This window comes from Odontesthes bonariensis, chromosome 15 (assembly GCF_027942865.1).
Source record: "Odontesthes bonariensis isolate fOdoBon6 chromosome 15, fOdoBon6.hap1, whole genome shotgun sequence".
NCBI classification, from domain to species: domain Eukaryota; kingdom Metazoa; phylum Chordata; class Actinopteri; order Atheriniformes; family Atherinopsidae; genus Odontesthes; species Odontesthes bonariensis.
The window spans coordinates 35,980,905-36,004,228 of record NC_134520.1 but is presented as its reverse complement, the minus strand read 5'-3'; the positions used below and the strand labels follow the sequence as shown (position 1 = coordinate 36,004,228).

The window sequence follows — 23,324 nt, the reverse complement described above, 5'->3', positions numbered from 1 at the left end:
GAAATAAACCTAAAGAAACCTAATTTTTTGGCCTGGACAATGGACTCATTTTACCCGCGTAAATTCACTCCCTAGCTGTCTCAGTGGCCGTTTGATTTAATTAGTTTATTATGGTTTTTGACATTTTTTAGTTTTGATTATTGACACAAGAGAACGAACAGCCACTACACAGCCTATGTACAGTAATGAAGAGAGAAACTAAATATAGCTAAATAAGTTAAGTACTAATACTTACAGGGAACAGTAGTGTAATAGTGGAACAGGTGTATTTACATGAAAGAGTGTATTTGGCTTTATAACGGAAGAATGGATTATATTTACACAAATACAGTGTGAATATGATAATAAATAGTCTTAAATACAGGCAAAGAGACACAGTTATTACACAGTGAGAGTTCTGAGACTAGAATGAGTTCATCAGAGGGAAGAAACTGTTCTTATGTTGGGATGCTTTGGTGTACAGAGCTCTGTAACGCCTGCCTGAGAGAAGGAGCTTGAACAGATTGTGACGGGTCAGCAGAGATGTTCCCTGCCGATAAATAAAGAGTTAAAGGGGTTCAAACCAATGTAAAGTTCAAGCCCAAAAAGCCTGGTTCCAATGTAAAAGTCAAGCCTGGTTCTAAACTATGGTTCACATCCTCATAACTAATAAAAAAAACTGTAGACTGTCTGGAAATATTTCCTTTTTAAAGTCTGTAACTCATTTGAATCTCTAAGCTTCTGACTTACTAACTAAACTTTTGGCAGGTTCTCAGTCTCAGATATTTTCCCTATAAAATCCACAGAATCTAAATAATTCAGCTCTAAACAGCTGAAATATGGAAAAATAATTGAAAATTGTTGTAATCCAAGAAACTTTTTTGCTGTTTTCCCAATGAAAGATATTTTATCATCAAGTTATCGTCTATTATCAAACCAAAAAAAATCCAAATTCAACTTCTCATATAAAATTTAACTTATAAACATCAAACCATCTTTAACTTTTAAATCATCCCCACAACAAAGACATTTATTTCATGTGTAAACAACACAGAATACAGCGTCTCTGAACTTATTGTTCACATGCAAATTAAATAGTTTTGTCCCAGTTTGGAGCTAAATGAAACAACAGCCAAACAATACTAAACAATCTGATGCACGACCAGCAAATACAACAAATGTCATCTCAAGGCACTTAGATAATAAAGTCCAATTCAAGCCAATTGGAATTCAATTAATTGTAATCATAATTATTCATAAAATAATCCAATTCGTTCATATAGAGCCAATTCAAAAACAATTTCCTAGCTAAGGAAACCAACAGAGTTGGTTCCTGGATGTTGTTGAGCTGTCCATCTGCCTCCCTGTCATGTGTTTGTGGACTTTCAACCAACCGTCAGTACAACCAGAATGAGTTTGTTTATTACTGCCGGCTTTAAGCTGCTCAGGGATGATGTCACTGATTTATGGTTCATAAAATTATGTTTATCCCCAGATTTTAATTGTGGTTGAATCATTAATCTCAAATAACTCAAAAAATTTATACAAAGGAAATGATACCAAACGTCTTCCATTGTGTTGGGATCAGGTTTTTTTGCTCGTGACAGTTTTTTTTTTTTTTTTTTTTTAATAACTTAATTTTTTTTCATTTTTTTCACAATGGTAACCTGACAAGTCAAATTTCCCTTCATGTACATGTTTTCCTGTTTCTGTTTACAGCTGCACATCATCTCAGCAAAATCAACAGTCATGAAATATAGTCGTTCAATAAATGAAAACTAATAAAACAAAGGACCAATTACACAGATTTGAAGTAAGGTAAGGTAAGGTAATTTTATTTGGTCATTATAATACATAACAAAATATAAACATCAATCGATTTATTTGATTATGTAATGACCAAAAGGGTCTAGGCTGAAGTAAAAAGAAACTTATTGTGCCTAGCCCTATTACACACTTTATATATGATTCCAAGAAAAGAAGACTAGCAAACACAACTGCAGCCGATATTTTACAACTTTACATAAAACATCTGAACATGACAGAAGATTTAAAGCTAAACAATGTCCATCATTCATACTATAGTTTTATCATTTTCAATTAATAATGATTTATACCTTTTTTTTTTAAATTTTCTACTGTTTTAGAACTTTTTAAGTTCTCATTTAGCTTATTCCACACACTAACACCTTGAATAGAAATACAAAACCTTTTTTTATTCGTTCTAGTTTGAATCTTTTTGAATATACCTGTTCCTCTAAGTTTATACTGACTCTCTCGCTGCTCAAAGAGCTCCTGGACTGGTGATGGGAGCATGTGATTATACGCCTTGTACATCACTACGGCAGTGTTCAATTTGACAAGATCAGGAAATTTTAATGCCTTTTGGTTAATAAAAAGAGGATTTGTTGGTGTTATATAATTAACTTTATTAACAATTCGGATGGCCTTCTTTTGAAGTAAGTAGATATTATTTATATTTGTTTGTTTATAAGTGAAAATTAGATAAAGATAAATAACTGAACATAATTTAGGGTCTAACTAACCCAACTGTGTTTCTGTTTCATGGGTAAAGGAAACTCACCGAGTCCTGAGATAACATCATTTACAAGATCACAAAGGTTAAACATTAGTTATTTTACGGCACTGCACTAAAAAGCCCAACGCAGATAAAAGGCAGAACACGGATGCATCTTTGTTCTTCTGAGTCGACCGAACGATGAGGTGAGTGGCTGCCTTTAATGATATCTGCTGCTGTTTTTCTTTTCCTCACCGATTGTAACTGAATTCTCGTTAATATCCCAGTTTATGCTGGTTGTGATGACAGCGTACTTAGTCCTTCAAACCAGAATGAGAGCTTCTGAAAGCAGAATCATATTATTACTTGGTATGAAGTAAGATTGGGAAGTAAAGTTCAATTCAATTCAATTCAAAGTTTTATTTGTCACATGCATAGTTATACACGGTACAACATGCAGTGAAATGACCTTTGACCCCCGTCCACAAAATACAAACTATAAACTATAAAATATAAACTAGGTAGCAAAGTAACATTAATAGAAAGTTAGGGAGTCATCCCAAGGGATAAATAAAGTTGAGTCATGGGGCAAATAAACGTTAAATATTTACGTTTTTATTTAAAAAAAATAAATATGGACTTTGTCTGTAGTGTTATGATTAGCTTACTACTTTGATGTTTATAATAACCTAAATGTTTGAGAATTAAGCAAGTTATTTCTTGAATGTTTGAATGTTTCACCATCAACACAATGTTGTCGGCGAGAGAGCTGCCTGTGGTAAGATGGCGGCCATCTGCGGACGTTCCACTCCGTTGCCCAGCAACGTGGACGAGACATCTAGCCATTCTATACATATCTATGTCCGTAAACCTGTTATAACAGGGCAGCCATCTTGGCTGTGGCTCACAAGGAGTAGCAGAGGTGTGGCTGGTTGCCATGGAGACAGCTGTGTGTAACAGACAGGAGCGCCCTCACTATGACCAACTGACAGTTGACCTTGGTGTTCAGTACTGATTCGTATGCCTCGAACAAATAGTCGCTGTTCGAACACTATGAGTCATATCTGACAAATTCTTGAACCGTGAGCGCCAGAAGGGACGGGGGAAGCCACTGGTGTAATTTTTATTCTGCTCCTATGTACGGTATTGTTTTTATGGCAGTTTTAATTACAGCCTTCATATCGATTTGATAAGGAGATGAGGCGGCCTGGTTGTAATGGCCGGGCATGGGAGCCCGAGTGGTCTCTCTTTGCGCTCAGAGGTGATTTGAGAGAAAACCGTGAGGCCGAGCACAATCAGGGTGACTTTGGGTGAAAGAGGACAAAAATACCTACGTTTTGCAGTATAATTTGTCTAGGTGCAATAAACATTTTGGACGTAAGAGGCGTTTGTTTGAGTGATTTTGGTATTAATTTTGAGCTGGTCAAAATAGAGTGCGAGACCCCAGGACAGCAGAGTGAGAGGAGTTCTGATTTTTCCTAAAACGTAAACTGCCGTTGTGTCAAAGCTATAAAATAGATCAACAAACCTTTTAGTTCAGTTAAAGATGAGTCTTTCCTGCTTTGTTTAAACTTCGAATGATGTATCTGTGATGCCGTATGGCTGAGTTATGAGGCCTCCAAATAGGGCTGTTTTTGTCCCATTACTTATGAATTTTAATGGCAAGGCAAGGCAATTTTATTTAAAGAGCACAATTCGTACACAAGGCAATTCAAAGTGCTTCACAGCTACATAAAATCACAAGAAGGCAATAAAATCATTAAAAAATAATAATAAATAAATAAATAAATAAATAAAAATTAAATAATAATAATAAAATTTAAATAAATTTAAAAACCCATAAAAAATAATCATTAATTAATTAATTTAAAAGTGAAGAGTGCAGATAAAATACTTTCAGGTGTCATATGCACAGCTAAATAGAACTGTTGTCAGCCTGGATTTAAACATTGTCAGAGTTATGCATTTACATTGGGCAAAAATTCCCAGTTTTTCCCAATTTTCCTGGCATTCCGTTCGAGTAATGAGAGAGAAAAATACAAGCACACTATTCCCAATCCCTGGACACCCGGGAATAAGCTTTTTATTCAGGTCGGACCAACCCTGTGGGACCAGTAGCGCACCAAAATTTGTGACGGAAACGGGAAAATAATAAGTATGCACAATAGTAATGTGTGCCATGATGCCTTTGGCATTGGCACCCATAATAATGTTTAAAAAGTTTATCCTCTCTCTGGAGATGTAATGTCGCCTCTACCAGCGCCCCATAGTGACGCAGTACTATATAATATACTGTCTGCTTCTTTGTTCCTCCTTATTTCTTCTTCACGAGAAATTTAATTTCCCTCTGGGATGAATAAAGTATTTTTGAATTTGAATTGAATTTGAATTGAATTATCCAGAACACGTTATTCTGTTGATGTGCTTTAAGATTTGTCATTATTTATGTCCCCAGTGCTGCTAACAGTCAGTCCACACTGGAGTCCAAACTGGAGGCTCTTGAGTGCCACTTCACCTGGGACCTGAATCCCAGCAGGTCCAGACTTTTCTTTATACGGGACCAGCTGGAGGACATCAGCGCAGAGGAAGGGTTCAGCTGGCGGGGTCACATTAACAACCTGCAGGGGTTTGTTCATTCCCTGCTGGGCTTTAAAGAAGAGGCCCGTCGATTCCTCTACAAGGCCACAGAGGCTTTCCGCCAGATGAGAAACTCGGTCTCGGACGAGGGCCCCTGGTTGGTGGTGAACTATGGGAATCTGGCTTGGCTGCATCATCATCTGGGAGAACAAGCACAGAGTCAAGATTACCTGTTAAAGGTCCAGGACCTGATGGGTAAATACCCGTCTCCGTCCCAGGACGAGCTCCACCCGGAGATCTGCGCTGAGAAGGCCTGGACCCTGATGAAGTTTGACAAAGACAAGAAGCTGCAGGCTGCAGATTACTTCCAGAGAGCCGTCAGGATGAATCCGGACATGGTGGAATGGCAGACCAGCCGAGCCTTGGCATTATCACACGGCTTTGAAGCCAACGACAAAAACCTGAGTGCTGACGTCCTGGAGATAATGAAAATCGCCAAAGAACACGATCCAGACAACTTGTACCTGGCTGCCTTCTACCTGGAAATACGTGCTGCAAAAGGAGAAGAAGTTGACGATGATGCGCGTGAGCTGGCGAGAAAGGTTTTACGGAAGCCAATCGGCACCTACAGTGGCCTCAACGCATTATTAAGGCTGTACAGAAAGCATATATCCATGGATGAAGCAATTCATTTGGCAGACGAGGCCCTGACGAGGTATCCAGATTCCCATTATGTAAAGAGGTACGCCGCCATATACTACATAAGGAGGATCTTTCACGAGACAGGCAACTATGACAGGCAACGGATGGACAGAGCGATCAGCCTCTGCAAGGAGGTGATGGTTCTTTATCCCGATTCTTCATTTGAAATAAAATTAAATCTTGCAGAAATATACGCGAAGTGGAACGTAGCTGAAGCTGAGAAGATATTCAACGAGTGTCTTTCTGCTGCTTCAGATCTAGACCCTGAACATAAACAGATGCTTTACAACTGCTACGCAAAACATCTATATTACATTCGAAAGGAGAGCCAGAAATCAATAGAATACCACAGGAAGGTAGTAGCGATACCACAACCATCCCGCTACCGCCAGCACAGCATCATGCAACTGGAGAAGATTGAACACGGAAACAGAAGAAATTGGAGAAATTAAAGAGTTTCTGGCAAAGCTGAGCTGTCTGGAACAATACTGCATCAAATCCAGAATGATGTTGGTGTTTATCGCATGAAAAAGGTCTCCATCAAACCTCACACTGACTATCAACACTTTAAGATGTTTTAACTTTCAGATTCATTTCAAGATGGAATTCTGTAATTATTAAGTAGCTTCTAAAGGCTTTAAAAGAATGAAAAACTATATCCAATATGAGCTTTAAATATAAATGTTTCCCTTCCTGTCATCATATCTTATAATGCAATATTATGCTTCATCTTTGTTTTATGTGTAAAAAAAGTAAATTAAAGATTAATTTTAAAAGGCTGTATGAATGCCGACTCCTTTACTTTACCACCAAGTAAAAACTCACAATAATGAAAGTGGAAGGAGTTCCTTTTTGATTGGCTGCTCGGCACAGATTCAGTTCTGGGAGAGCATCCATCAGGACTAATTCTGTCCCGTTAATCTCAGCCAGAGCCGGCAAGATCAACTTACCGAGGACACTTGTGCTCCTTTTCCACCAGTACCGACCCGGCTCGACTTCTAGGGTTTTACACCAGGTACGAGCAACCGGCTCGGGTCCATTTTTAGCAACCTACTCGGCCGGGGTTCCAAGCGAGCTAAGTCGAGATGAAAATGCGATGTCTACAGCAGAGGTGTGACCAGAATGGCATGTGTGGGTGGGCAATTAGCTCATCTGGGGGGGCAGAAAACAATACCTGAAAAAAAATCGGTGGAAAACCACTACTACAACTTCAAGCATAATAATAATAACTAGAAAATTTCTGAAGAAATTTAGAAGGGGCCTGCCAAAGTGTGCGTATCGCTCAACCAATCACGGCTGCTCAGAAATGGTTCGCAAGGCCTAAAGAAGAAGCATTCAAGCCTAAACGGCATCAAAGACGTTTAAATCTAAAAATTTAAAGCGGTGAACTGTCCGTTTAAAACGGCGAACTGTCCCTTTAAAGCGGCAAACTGTCCCTTTAAAGCGGCGAACTGTCCCATTAAAGAGGCGAACTGTCCCTTTAAAGCGGCGAACTGTCTCTTTAAAGTGGCGAACTGTCCCTTTAAAGTGGCGAACTGTCCCTTTAAAGAGGCGAACTGTCCCTATAAATAGGCGATCTGTCCCTTTAAAGCGGCGAACTGTCCCTTTAAAGAGGCGAACTGTCCCTTTAAAGCGGCGAACTGTCCCTTTAAAGTGGCGAACTGTCCCTTTAAAGCGGCGAACTGTCCCTTTAAAGAGGCAAACTGTCCCTTTAAAGAGGCGAAGTGTCCCTTTAAAGAGGCGAACTGTCCCTTTAAAGCGGCTAACTGTCCCTTTAAAGAGGCGAACTGTCCCTTTAAAGAGGCGAACTGTCGCTTTAAAGAGGCAAACTGTCTCTTTAAAGAGGCGAACTGTCCCTTTAAAGCGGCGAACTGTCCCTTTAAAGAGGCGAACTGTCCCTTTAAAGCGGCGAACTGTCCCTTTAAAGTGGCGAACTGTCCCTTTAAAGAGGCGAACTGTCCCTTTAAAGCGGCGAACTGTCCCTTTAAAGCGGCAAACTGTCCCTTTAAAACGGCGAACTGTCCCTTTAAAGAGGCGAACTGTCCCTTTAAAGAGGCGAACTGTCCCTTTAAAGCGGGTAACTGTCCCTTTAAAGAGGCGAACTGTCCCTTTAAAGAGGCGAACTGTCCCTTTAAAGAGGCAAACTGTCTCTTTAAAGAGGCAAACTGTCCCTTTAAAGCGGTGAACTGTCCCTTTAAAGAGGCGAACTGTCCCTTTAAAGAGGCAAACTGTCCCTTTAAAGAGGCAAACTGTCCCTTTAAAGCGGCGAACTGTCCCTTTAAAGAGGCGAACTGTCCCTTTAAAGAGGCGAACTGTCCCTTTAAAGCGGCGAACTGTCCCTTTAAAGAGGCGAACTGTCCCTTTAAAGAGGCGAACTGTCCCTTTAAAGAGGCGAACTGTCCCTTTAAAGCGGCGAACTGTCCCTTTAAAGAGGCGAACTGTCCCTTTAAAGAGGCGAACTGTCCCTTTAAAGAGGCAAACTGTCTCTTTAAAGAGGCAAACTGTCCCTTTAAAGCGGCGAACTGTCCCTTTAAAGAGGCAAACTGTCCCTTTAAAGCGGCGAACTGTCCCTTTAAAGAGGCGAACTGTCCCTTTAAATAGGCGAACTGTCCCTTTAAAGAGGCGAACTGTCCCTTTAAAGAGGCGAACTGTCCCTTTAAATAGGCGATCTGTCCCTTTAAAGAGGCGAACTGTCCCTTTAAATAGGCGATCTGTCCCTTTAAAGAGGCGAACTGTCTCTTTAAAGAGGCGAACTGTCCCTTTAAAGCGGCGAACTGTCCCTTTAAAGAGGCGAACTGTCCCTTTAAAGAGGCGAACTGTCCCTTTAAAGAGGCGAACTGTCCCTTTAAAGAGGCAAACTGTCCCTTTAAAGAGGCGAACTGTCCCTTTAAAGAGGCAAACTGTCCCTTTAAAGAGGCGAACTGTCCCTTTAAAGAGGCAAAGGACTGGCTGGGCCACTAATAGCCTTGTTTCTATGGTAACATTTAACTGACAGTTAAGCTGCCCCAGCTGCTGCTACACTAATTATATGAGACTCAGGCTTCTCAGAGCCAAAAAACCTCTACGAACAGATGCTTCCCATTCGGAAACCGTAAGAGATACGGAAAAAATTCTCACAGAATGAGCGAGGGACGCCTTTGGACTTCAATATTCCCGCGTTTCAGATCTGTAGCACATTCACAGTGAAAGCACGGATGAGAGAAAGAAGGGCTGCAGGAGCTGCTGAGATTCTGAGAATTGGATGAATTAAAATGGGGATTTGAGGTCTTTGAGCCCCGACATCACTTTGCTCTGAGGGGCTCTGAGAGCAAACGGTCAGCCCTAGATGAAATATGAAAACATTGTATGAATCCCAACATGCGTGCCTATATTATGACAGTACATAATGGCATTGGAGCGATATTTGTATGCGTGAGGGCGATTCGAAAATGAATCTGAGGTCAGAACTCTTGCTCTTCCCACACTCTAATGAAATGGCAGTTGTGCTCTAAAAATTCAAATTGTTCAGATTTTGGCCAAAACTTTGGGTCGCTTGGAGGCATGCTGTGGGAAATCCGTAGCAGGTATCGACATGGCGTCTTCACTTCTGAGCACAGCACGGACGTATCTACAAACTGAATGGCGACTTGAATTTGAATGGCGTTTCTAGGTTAAGGCATGATGACACAGTAACTGCTCAAAATTTTGGGTTTTTTATGATTTTTCCAGGTCATCCCCCTGTTTATTCCTAGGGGGGCTTTGGGGGCTGTTTTTTGCTTATTACGTCGCCATGGTAACTCCAATCTTCAATAAAAATAATAGCCCGCGAAAACTCATCGAGCCGGTCGTTTTGATATATATATTGTTGGGATGTGCGGGCCCTCAGGGCCCGCATTAATGTGGACGGAAGAATAAATATATAAATCTATAAATAAATCTATAAAGAGACACGTTTTCAATGTTAAATCCCATAGACTTTTGCCAACGGAATAGTAATAGGTGCCTTGCCATGCATTTGCATGGAGGCACTGCATAGCATTGCAAAGCAATGCAAAGCAATGCAAAGCAATGCTATGCAGTGCTCTCCTATGCAATGATATGGCAAGGCCAGAGTAAAGATTTTAAAGCTGCTGTGATGTGTTCAGATCTCTTAGTCCGGGTTAAAACTCCAGCAGCAGCGTTCTGGATGAGCTGCAGATGTTTAATGCTCTTTTTGGGAAGTCCAGTTAAAAAAGCGTTACAGTGATGGAGTCTACTGGAGATGAATGCATGGATGAGTTTCTCCTGGTCTGTTTATCTTCAGCAGAGTTCAGATGTGACACATATTCTGCAATGTTTCCATCTCGTTAAAAACTCTGCTGCTTCGGGACGATGTTTGTTCCTGCTGAAGGAGTTTGGAGATGTTTCCAGGAAGTTCCTGACTGAGCTTCTGCGGAAAAGACCATATTTCATCCACTGGTGAATCATAAGTTTGGAAAAAGCTGGTAGAACATCTTGAGCCAGAGGCCCTCCTTCAGGACGAACCGTTCCTCTGCTGTTTATTTCTGAAATCTCTAAAATCGAGTTTGGACAAAGGAGAGTTGATCGGTGCTAAAGCTAAAATCCTACCTGTGTGCTGTAGTAAATGTGAGGGATGGTTGCCGAGCCGATGTGGAGATGAGGGATGAACTCTGCTGACACGGACTTAATCTAACATAGAAACCTTTATTGCATTCATCAGGTCCGAATTTACAGAAAAGATGCATCAAGTCTGGAGAGATCAGCCCAGTTGTTCGAATGAAATCTCTGTCCTCCAGAGGGTGAAGCCTCTTCTTATGGGTGTTAATTTATCCCTATATGGTGAAGATGCTCCAGGTCTCCTTTCTTCCAGACATCTAGCCAGGAAACAATGCATACGACTTCATACGACTTAATTTCTCTGAAATGTGGTTTCCCTCTGAATCTCCATATTTTATTATATGCTATCTCTGGTTGGGGACACATACACTCAGTGACCTTAGCGATGGTCCTTTCCAACTGTTTCTCTTGAGTATCAGACACCTTTGTGCCCAGACTCTCAGAAAATAAAGTACAGAATTGTACCTTTAGGGGTACGATGGCTTGTCACTGGGGCAGTACCCTCAGAAGGTATAGTTTTTTACCCTTTTGGTTTGTACCCTACAGAGACCAATCTTGTACTTCTGGTAGCAATTTTGTACCCTTATACTGAAGTAGCCTAACACAGACTGTCTATTGTACCCCAGCATGTAGAAAAAAAGGTACATGTATGTACCTTTAGGTCCAATAATTAACCCTAGGGGGTACATTAGTATAGATTGTACCTCAGGGGATAAAAAAGGACTCGTACTGTACCCCTGTTTCTGAGTGCATTGAAAATGATCCAGCGTGCACCACGGGGGTACCGCAAGGATCTGTTGTGGGGCCGCTACTGTTCAGCCTAAATATCAACGACTTCCCATCCCAGCGCTTCTATGTTTAAATGAATAATGACCCAGTGTAATACGTGATGTGCTGCTGTGAGTTTTACCACCTGATAAGGGGTCAGATGGTTTTATTCTGGGATGTTCTGAGGACAGTATCATGTTGGGTGAACGGGAAGGTCAGCTGAGTTGACGAACTTCCTCATCGAGTAACTGACACACCACCTTTTAATCAGTCCGACCTATTGTCACATCTGATATTTCACCCGAGTGTTGAGAAACGATACGAGGGAGAAACAGTTTGAACGCCAACAGGATGTCGTTACCTCAACAAGCAGGTTTAACGACATATCTGCAAATATATTTCATACGTTTCATGTATCATCTGAATGTTCGGACACATCAGTCAGTTTTTTATTGGCTTTCAGAGCTTTTGTGAGGAGGAAGTAATTCTTTCTGTTAATCTTCAGTTTCGTAACGACTGTGTGAAAGAGAGAGAGGAAGTGAAAGTATTTCAAGTTCTTTTATTCAGTCAAAACAGGACCAACAACCTGATTCTCTCAAAGTCAAAGTCGGCTTTATTTTCAATGCTACGATACATCCACAGACGCACTGAAAATTTAAATTTCTGAAGTTTACAAGTGCATAAGCAGCCCTGCGGCAGGAGGCGGAGCCTCTGAACCCTTCCCTGAGTTTGTTCCTTTAAGAAGAAGACAGACAGAAGCCGTCGGACAGATTCGCCCTCTGAAGGAGTCGGGTAAGTCACTTTATTTACTGACTCACAGGTTCACCTGATGCACATCTGTGTCAGGTGACCCTCAGCATCTTTCTGTAGTTTTTATGTAGAAGCCTCGCTCCACTGTCTGTTTCCTTGAATGACTTGCTGCTATCAGTTGTGTGTTTTGCCTTTAAGTGATATTTTAGACTGGAACTACTACGCTGAGAAGACAATTCAACTTGGCAGTGTTTACAGATGACTTTGGTTCTGTCGACTCCGCCGTCTGGAAGAACTTTAAAATGAAAATGGCCGAGTAAAAGTTCCGTACCCTTCTCCATGTTTGGTGGATCCGCCGATTACTTTCTTTTCCTGTTCCGCAGCAGACAGCAGCAGACTTTTACAAAATAAAAGCCTGTGAGCAACAGACTTTTACAGAATAAAAGCCTGTGAGCAGCAGACTTTTACAGAATAAAAGCCTGTGAGCAACAGACTTTTACAGAATAAAAGCCTGTGAGCAGCAGACTTTTACAGAATAAAAGCCTGTGAGCAACAGACTTTTACAGAATAAAAGCCTGTGAGCAGCAGACTTTTACAAAATAAAAGCCTGTGAGCGACATACTTTTACAAAATAAAAGCCTGTGAGTAACAGACTTTTACAATAATAAAATAAATAATAAAACAGGGGGGGTCTGTGGCGTAGTGGGTTGAGCAGGCTCCCCATGTACAGAGGCTATAGTCCTCGATGCAGCTGGCCCCGGTTCGAGTCCCACATCGGACGGCCCTGTGCTGCCTGTTGTTCCCCCTCTCTGCCCCCTACTTCCTGTCTCTCTATATTTAAAAAAAAATTAATATATACATTTTTTAAAATAAATAAATAAAACCTGCGTTAATGTTTATTTATCGGCGTTAAATAATTAACGAGTTAACGCGATAATAACGAGTTAACTCGCCCATTTCTTACCTGAATTATGAATAAACTTTCGTGTTAAATTCTAAATAATGTCTCCGTGGCTGCGCGAGGGTTGAGAAAAATGAGGGAATTCTCCACGTTTTTACAGTAAATCCAGCTGGAAAAAAAAGGAGCAAATATGGTGAACCGGTTAAACATTTACAGAACCGGCTCCGGTTCAGGTGAGCGGAGCAGAAAAATACAGAAACGCTGTTCAAGATATTATTGTCAGGGAGCAGAAAATGTTGGTTAAACATCTAGAGAAGATGGAAATGTGAGCTGAATTGGTCATTTTTGTTCTTTTTTTTTTTGGACAGCCGGGCTTTGTTCCCAGTTATGTTTTAAGAGAACTTTTAGGGCTTCACACTTGATCAGCAGAAGTAAAAAGAGCCGATCTTACATGATGTGAAGCTGAATGTGTGTCGTCCTGCTCGTGTTGAGTGGAATAAAAGAATGAACCCGGGTGTTGTACCTCTGCACACAGTGTCCAGGTCACTGCTGTTTATTTACGCAGCTTCTTTGATAAGCATTTCCCATAAACTCCATCTGGGCTTTTATTTAAAGCGTGCACGGCGTCCCTACTCTCTCAGAAACCTTTGTGCCATGAATGTCAACGAGTGTCCCTATTACTCTCTCAGACACATCTGCGGCATGGACGTCTACGACTCGCTGTGGAACAAGAATAAGGACGTGGCCGAGCAGACGCTCAGGGCGCCGTTTGTTCAGCACATGCAGGCCGGAGACCTGCAGGCCGATGACTACACCTGCTTCATGATCCAGGACTTCAACTACCTGGTGAAGGTAACGGAGATGCTGCAGGAGATGTGCCAGAGAGGGACACTCCCCGATGACATCCGGCAGTTCATGCAGGACAGATACAAGAGCTACAAGGAGTACGCCGTGGAAACGCTGAAGCAGTTCAACCTGAGCGTGAGAAACCGTCACTTTCATTCAGTCAACAATAGTCATTACTGCTCGTAAAGACGAGGAAGTTTGAGTTAAACATTGCAGACAAATTTTGCTAGTAGAAAAAGTAAGTGAACCCCAAGGTTATTTAGGCTTTATGTAACCAGGAAGCAGCTTTTACAACATTCCAGCATGCAGAATATACACAGATACGTACCATCATGAGTTTATGTGTCAGGAAATAAGAAAGGAAAGTCAGAATTATTGATCTGTACACTGAACACGAACTTAACCGGTTTCTTCTAAATATTCTGCTGAACTGATTTATTGATTCATATCCAGGATCTGTAACATATCCACCCGTTACCCCCACAGGGCGTGTCGGAGATCAAAGCGATCCCCGTCATGGAGAAGTACCTGTCGGACTACGAGGCCGCCATGAACGAGCAGGAGCCCATCTTCTTCGCCGTGGCCCTCCTTCCCTGCGCCAGGCTCTGGCTGTGGCTCGCCCAAAACCTCAAGGAAAGGGAGTTCAACGCCTACTTCACCTGGAAGAAGAACAACATGGTGGGGCACCCCGAGGACCACTACAGGAAGCTGCTGGACAAGCACCTGAAGACCCCCGAGCAGATCAGGAGGGCCGACGCCATCTTCCGCCAGCAGATGCAGAACGAGCGCGATTTCTTCATGGCTTCGCTCAAAGAGCAGAAATGAAACAGAGTGGAAGTTTGCTCCCAGCCGCTGTGATTCTGCTCTGCTTTTTATCTTGGTGTGTGTTTTAAACAATGGGCCTCATGCAGGAACATTTTCCTATTTTTATTCTAAATTTCTCCGTTTTTCCGTACAAACACGCCACGTCACATTCAACAAACGCTCTTAACTTCGTTAAAAAGTGTGTGTAAACGATGAATGCCACCCGTGCGCATTTAAGTGCACGAGGATAGTAGATCTGCATACTCCACGCCCAAAGTAATCATCATTAGAAAAAGTCACACTTTATTTTTGTTTATGTCTCCATGTGGGCTGTACACCACTAGGGTACAAAGATTGTCTTATGGGTCATTTTTGAACCCGTGAATTATAAAAACATTTAAACACCAGAAAAAAGTTCAGTTTTTTTTCCCTTTCAATATAATTAATTCAGAAGTAATTACTTCACATTTATATAATAGCAATAATAAACCTTTATTATGTAAAAGAAAACTGAGAAAACAAGAAAACTGTTGGTCCAACTGACAGTAAAAAAAAAAAAAGTGTAATCCTGAAAACTGGTGATTGTCTTTTTGTTTTGTGTAACAAAAAATACATGAAAAAAATATGTATTAAATTGAGTTGAATAGATAAATAACAGGTGGTTTCATCATACAAAATAGATTTTGGATTTAAAATTCAATTAAGTTGCTTTATTTTGGGGCTTTGGTAGGACAAGGGGAGTAAACACAATGTTAAGACCGCATAAGGGTTAAAAAAAAGAAGAAAATAGAATTAAAAACATATCAGAATCCGCTTTAATGGCCATGTACGTGCATCCATAGCTGGAATTTGACTCCAGTTGGCTTAGCTCTCTAAATGATACAGCCTGTAGTAGCTATTTGTTATTTTGTATATTTGGCTCACTTATTATTTAGTTATCTTTTGGGGATTTAGTTTGGGGAATAAACCTTTTTTCGTTGTTCATGATATTTAGTATTGTTTGAGTTAATTTGGGTATTTAATTCTGCTTTTATTTTGAAATCACTGGTTAGCTGGGGCGCACTGGGAGAGTTCACTTAGATGGGCAGGTGAGCAGGCACCTGGGAGGGCTAATAGGTTTTTTACCAGGGCAAGAGAGGCGGCAAAGGCCCATTGTTCTTTGTTCTTTGTTTGTTTGCTTGTGTTTGGAGAAATAAACCTAAAGAAACCTAATTTTTTGCCTGGACAATGGACTCATTTTACCTGCGTAAATTCAATTCAATTCATTTTTATTTATATAGCGCCAAATACAACAAATGTCATCTCAAGGCACTTAGATAATAAAGTCCAATTCAAGCCAATTGGAATTCAATTAATTGTAATCATAATTATTTTTAAAATAATCCAATTAAAAATAATAAAATAATAAAATAATCCAATAAAAATAATCCTACTTCACTCCCTAGCTGTCTCAGTGGCCGTTTGATTTAATTAGTTTATTATGGTTTTTGACATTTTTTAGTGTTGATTAGTGACACAAGAGAACGAACAGCCACTACACAGCCTATGTACAGTAATGAAGAGAGAAACTAAATATAGCTAAATAAGTTAAGTACTAATACTTACAGGGAACAGTAGTGTAATAGTGGAACAGGTGTATTTACATGAAAGAGTGTATTTGGCTTTATAACAGAAGAATGGATTATATTTACACAAATACAGTGTGAATATGATAATAAATAGTCTTAATTACAGGCAAAGAGACACAGTTATTACACAGTGAGAGTTCTGAGACTAGAATGAGTTCATCAGAGGGAAGAAACTGTTCTTATGTTGGGATGCTTTGGTGTACAGAGCTCTGTAACGCCTGCCTGAGAGAAGGAGCTTGAACAGATTGTGACGGGTCAGCAGAGATGTTCCCTGCCGATAAATAAAGAGTTAAAGGGGTTCAAACCAATGTAAAGTTCAAGCCCAAAAAGCCTGGTTCAAAACTATGGTTCACATCCTCATAACTAATAAAAAAAACTGTAGACTGTCTGGAAATATTTCCTTTTTAAAGTCTGTAACTCATTTGAATCTCTAAGCTTCTGACTTACTAACTAAACTTTTGGCAGGTTCTCAGTCTCAGATATTTTCCCTATAAAATCCACAGAATCTAAATTACTCAGCTCTAAACAGCTGAAATATGGAAAAATAATTGAAAATTGTTGTAATCCAAGAAACTTTTTTGCTGTTTTCCCAATGAAAGATATTTTATCATCAAGTTATCGTCTATTATCAAACCAAAAAAAATCCAAATTCAACTTCTCATATAAAATTTAACTTATAAACATCAAACCATCTTTAACTTTTAAATCATCCCCACAACAAAGACATTTATTTCATGTGTAAACAACACAGAATACAGCGTCTCTGAACTTATTGTTCACATGCAAATTAAATAGTTTTGTCCCAGTTTGGAGCTAAATGAAACAACAGCCAAACAATACTAAACAATCTGATGCACGACCAGCAAATACAACAAATGTCATCTCAAGGCACTTAGATAATAAAGTCCAATTCAAGCCAATTGGAATTGAATTAATTGTAATCATAATTATTCATAAAATAATCCAATTCGTTCATATAGAGCCAATTCAAAAACAATTTCCTAGCTAAGGAAACCAACAGAGTTGGTTCCTGGATGTTGTTGAGCTGTCCATCTGCCTCCCTGTCATGTGTTTGTGGACTTTCAACCAACCGTCAGTACAACCAGAATGAGTTTGTTTATTACTGCCGGCTTTAAGCTGCTCAGGGATGATGTCACTGATTTATGGTTCATAAAATTATGTTTATCCCCAGATTTTAATTGTGGTTGAATCATTAATCTCAAATAACTCAAAAAATTCTTACAAAGGAAATGATACCAAACGTCTTCCATTGTGTTGGGATCAGGTTTTTTTGCAGTTTTTTTTTTTTTAATAACTTCATTTTTATTCATTTTTTCACAATGGTAACCTGACAAGTCAAATTTCCCTTCATGTACATGTTTTCCTGTTTCTGTTTACAGCTGCACATCATCTCAGCAAAATCAACAGTCATGAAATATAGTCGTTCAATAAATGAAAACTAATAAAACAAAGGACCAATTACACAGATTTGAAGTGAAAATTAGATAAAGATATTTATCTGAACATAATTTAGAAAAAAAAATAAAAATGATAATTTTAATTGTAGTGATCATTTGAAAGGGAAAAAAAAGAAATAATATAAGTAGAAAAAAAAGATTTTTTTAAAGGAAGGAGAGAAAGAAGAAGGGAGGAAAGAGAGGGAAAAAAAGAAAAGAAAAGGAAAGATCCACTCTAGTTATCAAATGACTGGTGGTGTGAATGTATTTAGTACCTAACCAGAAGTCTTATGATATGCTTGTGACCGTTTTAGAAGAGAATTCAATACGTGTTAACTTCTCTTGGACTTTAATCTTTTGAGCAAAATATGGCTCAATAATCGCCCAACCCCAAGATAAAAAAGTGTGCAGCCAACTCTGATTTCTCTGACAGCGCTCTGACCCGGGTCTAACTAACCCATCTGTGTTTCTGTTTCATGGGTAAAGGAAACTCACAGAGTCCTGAGATAACATCATTTACAAGATCACAAAGGTTAAACATTAGTTACTTTACGGCACTGCACTAAAAAGCCCAGCGCAGATAAAAGGCAGAACACGGATGCATCTTTGTTCTTCTGAGTCGACCGAACGATGAGGTGAGTGGCTGCCTTTAATGATATCTGCTGCTGTTTTCTTTTCCTCACCGACTGTAACTGAATTCTTGTTAATATCCCAGTTTATCCAGGTTGTGATGACAGCGTACTTAGGCCTTCAAACCAGAATGAGGGCTTCTGAAAGCAGAATCATATTTTTACTTGGTATGAACTAAGATTGGGAAGTAAAGTTCAATTCAATTCAAAGTTGTATTTGTCACATGCATAGTTATACACGGCACAACATGCAGTGAAATGACCTTTGACCGCCGTCCACAAAATACAAACTATAAACTATAAAATATAAACTAGGTAGCAAAGTAACATTAATAGAAAGGTAAAGTAAAATTAAATATTCCTAAATTAGAATAGTAGAATTTCAAATAAAATATATAAAATATATAAGCAAGATTAAAATACAAAATAAGATTAAAAATATATACATTTAGAATAAAATAGAGTACAAAATAAAGTAAATATATGTATGTGCACAAGTTAAAGTCCGAGATATGTACACCGTGTGTGCAAAACCGCAGATTTGTGCATGTTTTTTTAATTTCCCCCATTGGGGGATAAATAATAAATAAATAGCATTTTTCTGTTCTATTCTATTCTATTCTATGTGCGGGAGTGAGGTGTGAGCGAGAGTATGTGCAAAAAATGCAGTTCGTTAAAGAGAATGCACAAAATAAAACAGGAACTGAAAGTTCACCAATTACCTAAAAAAATAAGGTCAAATAACAACACTAAACAAAAAGAACCGTGAGATTTCCTCTCTTTTTTATGCCATTTTACTTTCTTTTTACTTTCTCTGCATTCACTTGTACCTCAGGAGTGGGAAAAGAGAGCTACGAGTCATCTCATTTTCAGTACAGAAAAATAATAAGTAGCAGTTATGTTTACACACGGGTTAATGGAAGTGATAACTTGAACATTTCTGAAGAAATTTTGATGGGTGCCAATGGAGCTACTGCCCGCTGAAAGACAGAGGCTGTCGTGTTATATTGTTTTGGGAGCAGACATATCACAGTGGCTTCCGTAAACATAGATATGTATAGAATAGCTAGATGTGTTACGTCTGAGTTTAGAACGTCCGCACAAGTCGGCCATCTTACCACAGGATGAGATGTCCGGGAGACAAAACCTGAGGTAACCATAGTTACGCTAAGTGATCTGCTCTGACGCTATTACTCTTATCTCACAGAAATCTCCACCATTTTACACTATTTTACATACTAAAAGACCCTGTGCGATATTTTATTTATTCGGTCATCTGTGCAATAATTCACGTCACTACTGTGCAATATCTGATCTATTTATGGTCAGACTATGTGCATACAATGTGTAATTAACACAAGTGTAGTGCAATATGGGCAATAACTCAACCATAGTGCTATAACTTATTTTATTTAACTCTCTTTACTTTGTATATCTTGTACAGCCTATATTCTTTTTTACACTTTGTTTTAGATTATTCTATATTAATTATATTTTAATTATATATTATATTAATTATTCTATATTATACTGTATTTTAGATTTATAGAGATCCTATGTGTGTGTTTGGAGCTACTGGGGACTTGAATTTCCCTGAGGGAGTCATTACATTACATTACATTACGGTCATTTTGCAGACGCTTTTATCCAAAGCGACTTACAATAAGTGCGTTCAACATCGGTAGGCAAAAGAACTTCAGGTCACAAGAAATCATAAGTGCATTTCCTCCCAATACCAAACAGCTAAGAGCAAAACTAGTGCTGTTGAGTCATGGGGCAAATAAACTTGAAATATTGACGTTTTTATTTTAAAAAATAAATATGGACTTTGTCTGTAGTGTGATAATTAGCTTACTACTTTGATGTTTATAATAACCTAAACGTTTGGGAATTAAGCAAGTTATGTCTTGAATGTTTGAATGTTTCACCATCAACACAATGAGAGAGCTGCCTGTGGTAAGATGGCCGCCATCTGCGGACGTTCCACTCCGTTGCCCAGCAACGTGGACGAGACATCTAGCCATTCTATACATATCTATGTCCGTAAACCTGTTATAACAGGGCAGCCATCTTGGCTGTGGCTCACAAGGAGTAGCAGAGGTGTGGCTGGTTGCCATGGAGACAGCTGTGTGTAACAGACAGGAGCGCCCTCACTATGACCAACTGACAGTTGACCTTGGTGTTCAGTACTGATTCGTATGCCTCGAACAAATAGTCGCTGTTCGAACACTATGAGTCATATCTGACAAATTCTTGAACCGTGAGCGCCAGAAGGGACGGGGGAAGCCAATGGTGTAATTTTTATTCTGCTCCTATGTACGGTATTTTTTTATGGCAGTTTTAATTACAGCCTTCATATCGATTTGATAAGGAGATGAGGCCTGGTTGTAATGGCCGGGCATGGGAGCCCGAGTGGTCGCTCTCTGAGCTCAGAGGTGATTTGAGAGAAAACCGTGAGGCCGAGCACAATCACGGTGACTTTGGGTGAAAGAGGACAAAAATACCTACGTTTTACAGTAAAATTTGTCTAGGTGCAACAAACATTTTGGACGTGAAAGGCGTTTGTTTGAGTGATTTTGGTATTAATTTCAAACTGGTTAAAATAGAGTGCGAGACCCCAGGACAGCAGAGTGAGAGGAGTTCTGATTTTTCCTAAAACGTAAACTGCCGTTGTGTCAAAGCTATAAAATAGATCAACAAACCTTTTAGTTCAGTTAAAGATGAGTCTTTCCTGCTTTGTTTAAACTTCGAATGATGTATCTGTGATGCCGTATGGCTGAGTTATGAGGCCTCCAAATAGGGCTGTTTTTGTCCCATTACTTATGAATTTTAATGGCAAGGCAAGGCAATTTTATTTATAGAGCACAATTCGTACACAAGGCAATTCAAAGTGCTTCACAGCTACATAAAATCACAAGAAGGCAATAAAATCATTAAAAATAAATAAAGAAAAAAATAAAAAAAAATAATAATAAAATTTAAAAAAATAATAATTTAAAAACTTTTAAAATTTAAAAATAATTAATTAATTTAAAAGTGAAGAGTGCAGATAAAATACTTTCAGGTGTCATATGCACAGCTAAATAGAACTGTTGTCAGCCTGGATTTAAACATTGTCAGTTATGCATTTACATTGGGCAAAAATTCCCAGTTTTTCCCAATTTTCCTGGCATTCCGTTCAAGTAATGAGAGAGAAAAATACAAGCACACTATTCCCAATCCCTGGACACCCGGGAATAAGCTTTTTATCCAGGTCGGACCAACCCTGTGGGACCAGTAGCGCACCAAAATTTGTGACGGAAACGGGAGAATAATAAGTATGCACAATAGTAATGTGTGCCATGATGCCTTTGGCATTGGCACCCAAAATAATGTTTAAAAAGTTTATCCTCTCTCTGGAGATGTAATGTCGCCTCTACCAGCGCCCCATAGTGACGCAGTACTATATAATATACTGTCTGCTTCTTTGTTCCTCCTTATTTGTTCTTCACAAGTAATTATCCAGAACACGTTATTCTGTTGATGTGCTTTAAGATTTGTCATTATTTATGTCCCCAGTGCTGCTAACAGTCAGTCCACACTGGAGTCCAAACTGGAGGCTCTTGAGTGCCACTTCACCTGGGACCTGAATCCCAGCAGGTCCAGACTTTTCTTTATACGGGACCAGCTGGAGGACATCAGCCCAGAGGAAGGGTTCAGCTGGCTGGGTCACATTAACAACCTGCAGGGATTTGTTCATTCCCTGCTGGGCTTTGATGAAGAGGCCCGTGGATTCCTCTACAAGGCCACAGAGGCTTTCCGCCAGATGAGAAACTCGGTCTCGGACGAGGGCCCCTGGTTGGTGGTGAACTATGGGAATCTGGCTTGGCTGCATCATCATCTGGGAGAGCAAGCACAGAGTCAAGATTACCTGTTAAAGGTCCAGGACCTGATGGGTAAATACCCGTCTCCGTCCCAGGACGAGCTCCACCCGGAGATCTGCGCTGAGAAGGCCTGGACCCTGATGAAGTTTGACAAAGACAAGAAGCTGCAGGCTGCAGATTACTTCCAGAGAGCCGTCAGGATGAATCCGGACATGGTGGAATGGCAGACCAGCCGAGCCTTGGCATTATCACACGGCTTTAAAGCCAACGACAAAAACCTGAGTGCTGACGTCCTGGACATAATGAAAATCGCCAAAGAACACGATCCAGACAACTTGTACCTGGCTGCCTTCTACCTGGAAATACGTGCTGCAAAAGGAGAAGAAGTTGACGATGATGCACGTGAGCTGGCGAGAAAGGTTTTACGGAAGCCAATCGGCACCTACAGTGGCCTCACCGCATTATTAAGGCTGTACAGAAAGCATATATCCATGGATGAAGCCATTCATTTGGCAGATGAGGCCCTGACGAGGTATCCAGATTCCCATTATGTAAAGAGGTGCGCCGCCATATGCTACAAAAGGAGGATCTTTCATGAGACAGGCAACTATGACAGGCAACGGATGGACAGAGCGATCAGCCTCTGCAAGGAGGTGATCGCTCTTTATCCCGATTCTTCATTTGAAATAAAATTAAATCTTGCAGAAATATACGCAAAGTGTGACATAGCGGAAGCCGAGAAGATATTCGACGAGTGTCTTTCTGCTGCTTCAGATCTAGACCCTGAAGATCAACAGATGCTTTACAACTGCTACGCAAAACATCTATATTACATTCGAAAGGAGAGCCAGAAATCAATAGAATACCACAGGAAGGTAGTAGCGATACCACAACCATCCCGCTACCGCCAGCACAGCATCACGCAACTGGAGAAGATTGAACACGGAAACAGAAGAAATTGGAGAAATTAAAGAGTTTCTGGCAAAGCTGAGCTGTCTGGAACAATACTGCATCAAATCCAGAATGATGTTGGTGTTTATCGCATGAAAAAGGTCTCCATCAAACCTCACACTGACTATCAACACTTTAAGATTCATTTCAAGATGGAATTCTGTAATTATTAAGTAGCTTCTAAAGGCTTTAAAAGAATGAAAAACTATATCCAATATGAGCTTTAAATATAAATGTTTCCCTTCCTGTCATCATATCTTATAATGCAATATTATGCTTCATCTTTGTTTTATGTGTAAAAAAAAGTAAATTAAAGATTAATTTTAAAAGGCTGTATAAATGCCGACTCCTTTAC

At 39.8% G+C, this 23,324-nt stretch overlaps 1 protein-coding gene and 2 pseudogenes across 1 annotated transcript; all 3 read left to right on the top strand.

Annotated features, from left to right (window-relative positions):
- The first annotated feature begins 447 nt into the window (after positions 1-447).
- On the top strand, positions 448-6,304 carry LOC142400006 (interferon-induced protein with tetratricopeptide repeats 2-like; annotated as a pseudogene).
- Positions 6,305-11,599: 5,295 nt separating this feature from the next.
- On the top strand, positions 11,600-15,653 carry LOC142399954 (uncharacterized). The gene is made up of 3 exons (XM_075484518.1): positions 11,600-11,932; positions 13,481-13,772; positions 14,124-15,653. Exons 2-3 carry the CDS (start codon positions 13,494-13,496, stop codon positions 14,460-14,462), a joined length of 618 nt encoding a protein of 205 aa, XP_075340633.1. The 5' UTR covers positions 11,600-11,932; positions 13,481-13,493; the 3' UTR covers positions 14,463-15,653.
- Positions 15,654-16,258: 605 nt separating this feature from the next.
- Positions 16,259-23,065, top strand: LOC142400005 (interferon-induced protein with tetratricopeptide repeats 2-like; annotated as a pseudogene).
- Positions 23,066-23,324: the final 259 nt, after the last annotated feature.

Bases quoted from the DNA above. Each gene is read 5' to 3' on its own strand.
- LOC142399954 (XM_075484518.1), top strand. From the start codon at position 13,494: ATGGACGTCTACGACTCGCTGTGGAACAAGAATAAGGACGTGGCCGAG. The intron at 13,773-14,123 runs GTGAGAAACCGT...TTACCCCCACAG, and splicing joins TGAAGCAGTTCAACCTGAGC to GGCGTGTCGGAGATCAAAGC.